Source organism: Peromyscus californicus, unplaced genomic scaffold (assembly GCF_007827085.1).
Source record: "Peromyscus californicus insignis strain IS unplaced genomic scaffold, ASM782708v3 Scaffold_4__1_contigs__length_199733344, whole genome shotgun sequence".
In the NCBI taxonomy this organism is placed as follows: domain Eukaryota; kingdom Metazoa; phylum Chordata; class Mammalia; order Rodentia; family Cricetidae; genus Peromyscus; species Peromyscus californicus.
Genome location: NW_026294562.1, coordinates 21,196,205 through 21,208,809, shown reverse-complemented (window position 1 = coordinate 21,208,809; position 12,605 = coordinate 21,196,205). Strand labels below are relative to the sequence as shown.

At 49.0% G+C, this 12,605-nt stretch overlaps 1 protein-coding gene across 1 annotated transcript in view; it reads right to left on the bottom strand.

Annotated features, from left to right (window-relative positions):
• Tll2 (tolloid like 2) overlaps positions 1 to 10,233 on the bottom strand; it is a 117,239-nt gene extending 107,006 nt beyond the window's left edge. The window contains exon 1 of the mRNA XM_052761421.1: positions 9,865 to 10,233. Within this exon, the coding sequence (XP_052617381.1) occupies positions 9,865 to 10,042 (178 nt within the window). The 5' untranslated portion in view covers positions 10,043 to 10,233. The remainder of the gene's footprint in view (positions 1 to 9,864) is intronic.
• Positions 10,234 to 12,605: the final 2,372 nt, after the last annotated feature.

The window sequence follows — 12,605 nt, the reverse complement described above, 5'->3', positions numbered from 1 at the left end:
AGGACAGCTGGCCAGGACCTGAAGGAGAGTTAACGAGCTGGTAGCTGGACATCTCCTACGGGAACAGGCTTCAAGGACTCGCATGAACTCCCACCAGGAACCCAGGTGGGAGGAAATGGGGGCATGGCGGGTAAGCTGCAGCACGAAGAGAGAGGAGCTAGATGGCCCAGCTGGTGCAGTAGGCAGACCCAGGCTCAACACCAACCCTTGAGTGCTCATACAGGCGAGCCGGAGACTATTGATTGGCAATTGGCAGGAGTGGGTAGAGGATGGCGTGATCACAGATAGGTCGCTAACCAATCAGCAGGAGAGCTGGGCTCCTGTTGCTAGGTTTGCATCCAGACAGAAGTAGATTATGAGCAGGCTGAGTGGGTACCGGGAAAAACCTCTTATGCATATCGGTATCTGCCACCCGTTCCTCGCTTCAGGAAATTAACACTTGTCACTTGCTGTGGATCCCAGGAGAACTCTGCGGCCTTGAGAGGGAGAGAGAAACACACGCAAGAAGCTCAGACTGTCACTCACAGGGAAAGTCTTAAAGGGGAAAGAACAACAGAAACTTACAAGAGCAGAGTAAGAGCTACCAAGGACAGCACACTAAATTCAACACAGTAACTGCCACATTTAATCTCCAAACAAACCGTCATGATGGACTTGAACGCCATTCTTATTTTCCCAAAGGAGTAAACTGAGGCTCTGAGAGGTTAAGAAATGTGGTCAGATCACACATGTAGTAAGACGACCATGAACTGCACACCACAGGCTGCCTGATGTCAAGAGTGGTGCCTTCAACAGGGTGTTTCTTTATATTGGCTCCTCTAAACAGGGACTTCCCTGGGAAGCTGGCTCATCTCCATCCTCTACTTCTTCAGGGGGAACATGGCTGGATCCTCTCTCTCACCTGACCTTACACCTATGTTCTGTCCCCTGGGCCTTCTGGAAGAAGGATGGGGGAAAAGAGAGGAAATACGGTTCAAGATCTTGCATTTATTTACAGATTGTTCCCAGTGCCTTGGAACCAAGAGTGTCTCAGGGCCAGAACTCTCTCATCCTTATCAAGATCCAGGCAAAGACAGAAAAAAAGTCAGGGAAGAGGGGCTAGCCTATGGCGTCCTGACAACCTTGAGACTGAGCACACCAGAGGTGCTTGTTGCCTGTGGATAGAGGGAGGTTATGGTAGGGATTTGACATCCTAGTTCCTACACTAACAAGTTAAATGTCCCAGCCCAGGTTCTTGCCTGGACAGCACCCAGATCATGGACTCCAGTGCTGACAATAGCCTAAAAACCCAAGTCATACTCCATGGGCTTCCACAGGATCTCCCAGTCTATGTGGGAGGCTGGTACATGGTGCTCTATAAAACATGGGGTGTGGCCTGAGCTCAAAAGCAAAAGTGTAGTGGAGAGTTAGTAGCATCACTCTTCCACTTGGAAACCATGGTAGGGTGAGAAACAAGCTCCGGGGAAACATCAAGTGACAGCTTTACAAGGTCTCTAGTGGAAGAGGCACGCCACTGTCAGATGTGCTGCTCATGACAACCTCACTGCTACCTAGGCTCTTTGGAAGTTGGAGGTCACAGGAACACAGCTTTGGAGAGGTCAGAAGGAGCCAGGTCCCACTGTTTATTCCCAGACTTGGGGGCTGGTTTCTTAGATGGCTTGCTGGCAAGCTCTCAGCTCAACACCTTCAGTGAGCCAATGAGATCCATGGCTGACTGTGGTTTTGAGGTAAAGATCCTTAAACATAGAGGGGCTACCTGCACCAGCATGACAAGAAGACATAGGACTCTTAAAACTGTTCAGCCGTAGGGGTTTCTGCCACTCAGGAAACTTTCCGGCTTCCAGTGAATGATAGTAATACATATAAACCATAGTGCTCACGAATATCTTCTGTGTTCTAAGTATTCTCCTAAGAGCTATGCCTATATGAAATCATGCAATCTGCCTAGAAACCCTATGCAGTCATTATCAATGTAGTGCTTTATTTGTCCATCAAGCTAAGACAGGTCTCCTCAGGGTCTTAGCTCTGAACTCAGACATCTTCCTGTACAGGTAAGCCTGCTTCATCCCAGCTGTCTCCCTGTAATGGAAACAAAGTGATGACGTGAACAGATTAAATAGGCACACTTGGAGATGTGACAGGTAGCTAAGGAGCCACACAATTTTACAGATGTTCACATTTACTAAGTGCTTCTATTTGCTAGACACACTCTCAAGTGCCTTTCACATAGCAATGGCCTGCGTACAGGGACTTCTGTTAACCATAGCATGTGTTTGAGGAAACGGTGTCTTTAAAGGCCAAGGACTCTCTCGAAGTCTCACAGTTAAAGTGACAGAGCATGGAAAGTCTGAAATAGAAAGACTGAGCTAAAATGTGGGTGTGGAACACGGCATGAGAGGGTGGCTCCTAGAGGGAGTGGTCAGCCTGATGACCACAGCTCAGCACAGAAGCACTATGGAATGATATGTGCATTTGGCTTCCATCCAGAGGCATTCCTTCTAAACCAACCATGCCCAGCCTGGGTGGCAGCCTACAGTCTTGAGGTCCAACAAGCTTTTAGACCTTCAACATCAGAGACCACCCATGCCAGGGTACTGCAAATCTAGGGTTATTCACATTATTACTTCCAACTCCTGTGCAGAACTAAGGAAAAAAGGATGCCCCCAGGAAGGGGCATGCGAAGCCCTTCAGGGTGGACAGGAAAAGGTCAACTCCACTTCTAGAAGACCTGGGAGGCAACCTCTGATGTTTGGGTGCACATTTCTGTCTACTAAATGTAGGCTGAGTCCACGGAGGTGGTGTTGAAAGCCAGAGGAGCGAGCATCAATGATAAACAGAAAGTTCGAGCCTGAAACTCAGTTTCCCCACTCACAAAGTAGCAGCCACCACATTGCAAGTCTCCTGGGGGAGGTGATGGTGAGGGGTGTGGAGTGGTGGTTCTTGCTGTGGGTGGGCTCCTAGAGCAGCCCCATCTTCAAGGGGCCTGACAGGCTCCTCATCTTCATTGTCTCTTCCCCAGACACTGCCTACACAGCAGAAGTCTTGGCTATTGTTGGGAGTCCCAGGTTTCAGTTAGCATTTGATGCTACGTGCACTGCATCTGCACTGAATTGAGCCCTGAGCCAATCAACTGACCCTCACAGAGGAGCCAGGGTAATGAGTCTCCTCCCTAGACACACTTCCTCCTCTTAGCCTTTGTTTACTTATATTTTTATTGAAATATAGTGACTATGGCATGAAAGTCAGCCTTCACTTACTTTTTCAAAACAGTTTTCACACTTTTTAATTTAAATTAATTATTTTTATTTTATGTGTATGGGCATTTTGCCTGTATGTATGTTTATGAACCTCTTGCATGCCTGGTGCCCACAGAGGCCAGAAGAGGAATCAGATCCCCTGAACTGGAGTTATAGATGGTTATGAGCCATCATTTGGGTCCTAGCAATCAAACACAGGTCCTCTGGAAGAGCAGCCATGCTCCTAACTGCTGAGCCATCTCTCTAGCCCCAAACCCCTTTACTTCTGAGGTACTAGTTAAGGAATCTGCAACTCTGATCATGCAATGTGAAATCACTTATTGCAAACATTTCGATCACTCTACCGCATTTCTACAAATGCATCCAGGAAGTGCTTACAAGCACCCGCTCTGTCCTCTGATGACATAAATGTCCATCACTGGGTACCTCCTAGTTCCAGAAAATGGGCTCAGAAACTGATAAAGCATGTACCATTTAGTCCCATGGCAACCCTGAACACTGGATAAGTAGTTCTTTGCAAGTGAGGAAACAGAACAAGTTAAGAAACAGAACAGGTTAAGTACTTCTTCACATTCACATAGTCTCACGAAGAGGCAGACAGGTGGACCAGATGATGCTCCTGCCTGGAGACTGGAAAGGCATTTAACATACAAGGCCTTAGAGAAATTTAATTCCATTAAATCAGCCATCTGCCCATCAACAAGGACCTTATGACAGGAGAGGATGAAAATAAAGATGTAAAATGCCAGTTGCTCTCACCAGAGTATACGCCTTAGGAGCCTCCTAAGGGACAGGAAGAGACCACATAGTTTCAGCTCCGCTTAGAAAAGCAGAACACTTGCCCCTGCCATGAAGTACTTGAACCTGCTGTCCCCCTGCCCTCTCTGACACTCTTTGGTAAGGGCTGCGGCACGGCTCAGACTGAGGGTAAATGCATGGTTCCTTCAGCCATGAACCCAATCCACCTAAGGCTGGCATCCTTCCTACCTCCCTCATTCAGCAGATACTGACAAACCAGAGTGAACTGGATGCTGCTCTGGGTACCAGGCACAGAGACTGGACCCCAGATCTCATGGAATTGAATATTCTGGCCTCATCTCAGGACCTGGAAGGGCTGGGGACAGCAGCTGCCCAGAAGGTCTCTTGGTGAACCTTTAAAAAGACCTCATTGGTAAGGTGTCTTGAAGCAAATGACAAGGTAGAGTGAGACCCCAAATTCCAGACCGAGGTGAGATTTGAAATTATGGGCAGGGGCTGGAGATACCCCAAACTGAGTCATGAACCATTTGTCACACCATAACTCTTACCCTGGCTCCTGAGCCTTAAGTCATCAGGGCCAACAACTCCGCATATCATATTTGAATCCAGGAGTCACAGCTGTCAGATGCCTTTGGTATTTGCCAAGCCACTAGCTAAAGAGTAAGGCTGGCAGCTAGTTTCCTTGGGTTTAGTAAGTCCAACGGCTATCCAAGAATCTCTGCATCACACAAGTTTCATGCGGACAGTTTTGGTGACCTGAGTCCCACACTCTTCAGTCGACTCTGGGAAGCTGCATGCATCCACTGCCTCTCTCCCCACTTTTCTACTTCAGAACCATTCCTAAATCTAGAGAACCCAGGTAATGCCTCAAGACTATGGCAGGTATTTTTCTAAAACTGGCTACAACAGTCCCTCCCACTCCACATGCTTTTTAATTTTGTTTTGTTTTGTTGTTTTTGAGACAGAGTTTCTCTGTGTAACAGCCCTGGCTGTCCTGGAACTCACTCTGTAGACCAGGCTGGCCTGGAACTCTCAGAGATCCGCCTGCTTCTGCCTCCCAAGTGCTGGAACTAAAGGCGTGCGCCACCACTGGTGAAAGGGAGTTATGCTCCAGCCCCTAGAATGGGATGGAAACTTGTCATCGTGGTGGATATGAGGATGTGAGGTGGTCACCAAAGGCACTGAAACCTCCATCTGGTTCTCTTAGATCCACCTAGAATCCAGTTGCTATGTTGTGAGGAAGTCTACCACCCGGCCACATGGGAAGGCAACCTGAGACTCGCTACCCACCAATCCAGTGGACAACCAGGCCATGGGTAGACCCGAGGTTGGGGCAGCCATCAGGTGGATTCCAGCCCCTTGTTGTCTATCCTGCAAGTCTTTCTAGCTGACAGATACACACCACCCTATCTCTTCTTAATCCACTGAAGCAGGAACCTAATGACGTAGCAGTCAAGTTGTTCTACGCCAAGTTAGGGGTGAGTTCTTCCCCAATAACAGGGTAGGGAGCAGAAGTAAACAACAAAGGCTATATAGCCTTTGGATGTACTTCAGTCTTCCATTCTCTGGGTGGGTTGTTCTAGGAGGTGCCTGGAAGCTTCTAAGAGGTCCTGAAGGGTCCCAAGTTCACCACCTAGAGCAGCCATCTGAATCCCACTCCCCTCACTGAATTCCTCCTTCCCCGAATTACATGTCCTGCAACCTCCCTGCTGTTCCATTTGTAGCTGGAGAATTTCCTCTCTGGGTCCCGCCAAGCCCTGGCAGTCCGACAGTCCACTTATAAAATAAACACACAGACACTTATATCATTTAAACTGTTTGGCCTAATGGCTCAGGCTTTTTGTTAACTGTTCTTATATCTTAAATTAACCCATTTCTATAAATCTGTACCTTGCCACGTGGCTCGTGGCTTACCGGCATCTTCACATGCTGCTTGTCATGGCGGTGGCAGGCAGTGTCTCCTCCTCTCCACCTTCCACTTCGCAGAATTCTCTTCTCTGTTTGTCCCACCTATACTTCCTGTCTGGCCACTGGCCAATCAGTGTTTTATTTATATAGAGCGATATTCACAGCACTTCCCCTTTTCTTCTTTTTCAAAAAAGAAGGTTTTAACTTTAACATAGTAAAATTACATATAACAAACAATTATCCAGCAAGAATTACAGTTACAATATTAAAGAAGATATCTTATCTATCTTATATTTGTGAGTTTAAGGTTTTATATCTAACTTATCTTTTATCATAACTAAGGAAAATTGTAACTATCTAGCTTCAACTACATCAAATGTCTACACACAGGTCCTTGTTTATGGCTCTGCTTCCTAAAGAAGCCAGCTAAAACTGGTTCCGGGTTACATTACAAGGCAAAAGATTTTGCTTCCACCTCTGTTTTGCAGATAGAGTGACATAGGAGAGTGACCCCATGGTTAACAGTCACATAGATAGCAGGGGCAAGGATGGAATGAGGAGCCAGGCCCAGGGCTTGACTCAGCTGAAGAAGTGTGGATGAGGGCAGGCAGACAAGGGGAGTTTTGCCATCATGCAGATGCAGAGAATGTCTGTGACTTCTCATATAGTGTCTGGCTATGTGAGCAGTATCTAAGGAAAAGCCAGAGCTAATAGAGCTATGAACCAACAGACACCGTGCCCCAGAAGCCCATGGCTACTCCCCAGGTGCATGCCAGGAGGGCTCCCACTCCCCCATCATCTGACTTAGTAACCACCCTCTTTGCAGCATCAACTGTTAGTAAATTTAGAATTGACAGTTTAAAACGGCATCAAAAGCTTCAGTGATGAAGATGTTCTTTCAACACATTTCTAGAAAATCTGTTTATGAAGTACCCAATGACTGACATATCTATCATTCTATGTACTTTAATCTGTCAGAAATTATTCCTATCCACAAATGAGGACACAAAGACACAAAGGGAGAGCAAGGACTTGCTCCAGGTCGTGCAGCTTATCCACGGCGGAGTAGGTGGAAGTTGTTAAGGGTAGAGTGGTGGAAACAGTAAGCAGAAGGTGATGAAATGGTAACTATGACACTGAGAATGGTTACAGCACTTACTAGTTTGCACAGCTTTGATGGCTAGGCTGCAACAAAAGTCACAGAGACAGAGAACAGTGAACAGGGAGGAGGCAGGGGTCTCAAGCACAGGTACCTACATGGTGTCATGTGAGTTCAGGGTAAGACAGGTTATGCAGATGAAGAGAGGAGTTTCTTGTCTAGCAAGATGGCATAGTGGGTAAAGGCACCTCCTGCCAAGCCCAAGCTCCCGAGTTCAAGCCCAGGACCACACAGCAGAAGGAGAGAACCAGCTTCTGAAAATTGCCCTCTGATCGGCACGTGCATGACATGGCATTCCAGCGCACCCCACCCGAACACAAAAGAAATGGAGAAAACCGTCATTTTAAAATGTTTAAAAATGGAGAGGCTCCCCAGATCTGTCAGTTTTCAGTCCTAACAAACTCAGTATGTCCATTCTACAGGGAAGAAGCCGAGGCCCCGAGGGGACAGATCTTGTCCACTGATAGGTGGGGAATAGAAGCAGGTGGGGAAGGTTTGTATGTGAAGGTCAAGGCAGAGCCAGGAGCGGGCCTTCCGACCAGAGCTTCAGGGTTATGGTTCCACTGGGATAGAGGCTGTTTCTAAGGGAAGCTTTAAACATGCTACCAGGAAGTGCAGTCCCCCTAGCAGGGAAGCTGCCATTCCACTGAGACTTCAGGCAAGTGCCATCCCCTTTTTTGGCCTTCCAAAAGGGTGCTTCCTAGATGAGAGAATTCCCAGGAGGGTGGGCTGACTGTGTTGCTTTCTTACTGCAGGTCTCTCTTGCTGTCCTCTCCTCTGGCTGCTCTTAGCACCAGGTTTGTCCAGGGAGAGGCTGCGGTGGGGGTCGGGGTAGGTAGGGGTGGGGCCTGGAAGCAGGCATTAAAGCTGCCGAACCACACTGAGGCTTCTCTACCTTCCAGCCCTGCTGCCCCATCCCATCCTGTCTGTGAATAGTCAGAGCATTCATGTCTTTGTTACCCAGAGTTTTCTCTAAAGTCACTGGACAGCCAGTGGCAAACTTGTCTCAGGGTTGTCCTTGGAGACTCAGACCAGGTGGGAGCTTTGGGTCAGATCTGTATCTTTCTCTCTGCATCTACAGCATCTAGGCCAGCTTCCTACGTACAGGAAGCACCCAGCCTATTTCAAACTAACCTCTCCCCTGGCCCCAGTTGCCCTACTACCTCAGAGGCAGCTCTCCTCAGGCAAGGTCCAGGATCTGGCAAGTGTCACTGTTGGTCCTGTTCACCTCCACCTTATTTTCAAAACTAAGCGCTCTCTTTTTTTAGGACCAGGACACCATTCTAACAGTAAACAGGAGACATCCTGGCCATGAACAAGGTTCCACAAAGAGCTGGATGTCACAGTCAGACCATGGTGGTATGCCTTCACTTATCTGGAAATCACCCTTTCTGACTACTTCCTAACTGAGGCTCATATGTAAGGCAATAGGTGGATATCCTTCAGGGGTCTTCCCTGTGTAAGACTGGGTCCCCCACACTCAGTTTGACCTTTAACCTGTATAGGATCCTCTGTTCTCCTGAACTTTTGAGACTCTCCTAGGAACCTCCTCATCTTCCCCAGACAACAGGCATGTGAATTGACTCCAGCCTACACACTAGAGCGACCATAGTAACAACAAGAACAACACTCCCATTCCTTCCATTGGCAAGAAATTCCCACAAGCCCTCCTATTTTCCAGTTTGGAGATGAGGAAACTGAGGTTGGCAGAGGTCTTTACGATGTGAGGGAATGGTGAACTGGCCTAGACCTGGTGGGCCACTGTGCCTAGAGCAAGCGCTTTGATCCCCTGAGTACCCTCAAGGCCACCCTCTTGCCTCCTACCCCTCATTTTTGCCCACTGGCAAGTGAAACAGGTGAGGCAAGGGCCGAAGGGAAGCGCTACTCCCGGGCTCCTGGCCACCATCCAGGAGCAGCTTCAAGATGATCTAAGTCTGGCACCTCCCTGGGTCTGGGAACTGCACCCCCCACCCCCCCAACCCCAACCCCCCCCCCCCCCCCCCCCCCTCCGTCCCGCTTCTGGCTTTGGATGTGCTTGGGTCCTTCCAGGATACTTAAGGAACCTTTGCCAGGGTGCTTCATGACTCCCCTCTACACCTTGCCACACACCCCTGAAGACCCAAGAGGGTTAGCAGCTGGAACTGCAGAGTTGAGGCCAGTTTGCGCTCACAAGGCCGGTGTGTCCGGTGCTGTTCTGGGGCGCAGCTTCCTGGTGGAATTAAGAGCACCTGCTGACTTCCATCTCAGTCGGGGGCTGAGGGGACTGCGGGGAAGGCTAGAGCAGTTCAAGTCGTGGGCGTTCTCCCTGGGTAACTCTTCCTTCTGCCTCCTGTGAAGCTTTTCTGTCTGTCTTCTAATCTCTTCCCGAGAGTAACTGCAGACCGCGGGAAACTTCGCGGGAAACTTCCAACTGCTGAGAACGCCAATGAAACCAGCTACTCTCCATCGGTGCCCTGCCAGGCCCGACTCCTGCAGTGTCCGCAGGTTACCCGGGTGCCGGGTGCCTGATAGGCGACCAGAGCCCACCGTGCCCCACATAGGCTTTCGCTTTGGGACCACTCCTGCAGCAGCTACCCGATGCGCACTGCTAACCGAGACCATGATGTCCGGGACTTAGAGGAGTATTAAAGCAGTTTCCCCGTGGACATTGTCCTCCCTCCCCCAGAAACCCCGGGCATCTCCCAGGAGCAGAGTGGTCCGCCTTGCCCACCGCTCATTTGCATTTCAAAGGCAAACTTCTGCCGGACTTGCTGGGAGACAGGAGACAGTGGTGGTACCTACCCGCTTTGCAGGGGTCGTGGTAATGCAGCTGTTGCTCGGTGCCCTCCTCACCTTCCAAAGCCCAGTAGTCCAAGGCAACATCCGAGTTGTCCCCAAGAACCCCAGTACCGCAGGGGAGCGGCAGGAACAGTGGCAGCAGCAATAACACCAGGGTGCCAAGTGCAGCCTCCGGGGGCATAGTGGCAAGGGGTCTGCGGGGATCTGAGGGACTTAGCGTGCACAGAAAGCTTAGATCCAGCGAAACACCATGCACAGGGTCAGATGTGGTGGCCGCTGCTTGGCTGCCAGGCACCAGTAGGGTACCGAGCAAGCCCAATAAGGCGTTCCCGACCCGGAAAGCCGCTGCCTAGCACGACTTGCCCAGTGGCCGAGGCTGCGGTGGCTGCGACTGTGTTGGCGGCGGCGGTAGTAGGAACAGTGGCCGCTCCGCCCCCTCCACCAGGGCTGGACCACACGCCCTCTCCAAGGGCCCCGGACAGCCAATCACTTAGGCGCCCTAGGAGAGGCCCCTCCTCTTCCCTGCACCTCGTTAACTTCGGAGGAACCCAAGCAAAGCGAAGATGCTGATGGATAGACAAGTGCCAGGGGCCCCAGGGGCGTGCCCACCTGGCCGAATGCCCCCTTGTACTGGCACAGTAAAGCACTGCTCCTCAAGACTGAGGCTGGGGTTCTTGCCTTACCTTATTCTACTAACTCATTTCACAACTCCCGGATATACGCATGGCAGGACACAGAGGGACCAGCAGCCTGGTGTGAACTGTCCAGTCCACCTTGCTGCCAACCCCGTGCTTTTGGACATTTGCTTCTCTGCAGAACGCAGTAGGATTTTCTTACTCTCTCAACAGCCCCGGTCCCGCCAGCACAGGTGCATGCGCAGCACCCACCAAACCCAAAGTTGTGGCTGGTGACATGTAAGGAAGATAGTCCAAGAGTGCAGACTTGCCTCTGGATGACCTTATCCTTCAGGAAAACAGTCCCAGTACGGGATGCTTTTGGTAGTCAAAGACTCACAAACCAACAGCCCTGGGTTCTTTAAAGTTATAGACATACCGAGCAAGCCTTGCCATTAGTCTGATAAAATAAAAATGAGGGATTCTTCAAATCTGGTTATTTCAAGTGCCCAAACTATTTAGGGGGATAATCAGACGCTATTTGAAACTCATTTCTGTGATGTACCTTCAATGTAAAAATTGTCAGAACTGATCCACGTTGACATACATTATTACTGCAAGGATTTTTCAAAGATCCTTTTATACAAGTAAATTGCCCTAATCAAGCGGTATAGCACATCAATGTGCTGTACAGATTTGTAAGTGCATCACAGTCCGATTTTTAAAAATTTAACTGCAAGAAGAAAGATGGACTGAGCTTCTCTTTGGGGTTTGTTACCACACGGTTTCATAGCTGCTAAATGACAAAGCAGTTAACAGGTCCAAACCTGGGCTTTACACCAGACTCCAAATTCTCCCATTACGATCATCTGCCTCCTCCATTAAGTAGGAAAGGTAGCAGTTAGCCACCAGAAGGACGCTACATGGAGTATTTTATTTTGTCTTGGTTCTCACAGAGAAATGGAGGGATAACCCTGCCTGGAGCTGTCATCAAATGAGCTCACAGAATTTAGAGCCAGGCTGAGCAAGATCTGTTGGAATTGGCAGGTTGGAGGGGACTTGAGGGGAGTAGCTGGCACCAAATGGCAAGGAAGGCCAAGTGGTCACTAAAACAGCCCATAGGTGTAGGAGGTTGAACGACATTTCTGCCTGACTGCTGGAAGGAGTCAAACCCAACGCCATGGTTTGCTACATGCACCCCAGTGAAGGTCACCACCTGTCAGTAGACAAGTCCACAAAGTCGACATCTAAAGGGCTAACAAACTTCTGTGACACTTCCAGGCTTCCAGATGGCCCCACGAAAACAGCCAGTTGGCTTCCTCATTAAGAGAGAATTCTGGAAAAGACACTAGAGGCTGGTCTTTGGCATGCACAGAAGCTGGAGCTTTTATTGTCTCTAATCGCCACCTGGTGGGTTAGCTGCCAATCTTTTCATCAATACCCTTTAGCCAAATATTTTGAAGACCCGTGATCCTAGATAAGCAAGCTGCAGTTTTGTGTCAAGCTTGTTTGGATGTTTCTTTGGCTACCAACTAATAGGTTAAGCAGCAAATGTTTGGGTTGTAAGAATGGTCAGATGGGAATGGCTGAAGAGGAATGTTCAATATTTTTCTCATCACCTAGGCGGTTCTTGATAACACATTAGTTCCATAGCAAGCTAATTTGGATTTATTATTATTATTTTTTTTTTGGATACAGGGTTTCCTCTATGTAGCTCTGGCTGTCCAGAAACTCACTATATAGACTTGGCTGGCCTCAAACACAGGGATCCTCCTGCTTCTGCCTCCTAAGTACTGGGATTAAAGACATGCACTTTTTTTCTCTTTTCTTTTGAGACAGGCTATTGCTATTTAGCCCAAGGTGGCCTCAAGCTTGTGGTAATCCTCCTGTCTCAGCCACTAAGTGATGGATAGGCCTGTACCATTATGTTCTGCTCAAATAAACTTAAAAGCATATTTAAATATCTAAGTCCAGGGTTGGAGAGATGGTTCATCCATTAACAGAGGACTTTGGTTTAATGCCCAGCTCCTATGTGGTGGCTCACTACCGTCTGTAACTCGTCTCTTTTGGCCTCCTTGGGCACCAGGTACACACAAGTGGTACACAGGCGTACATGCAGGCACACCACTT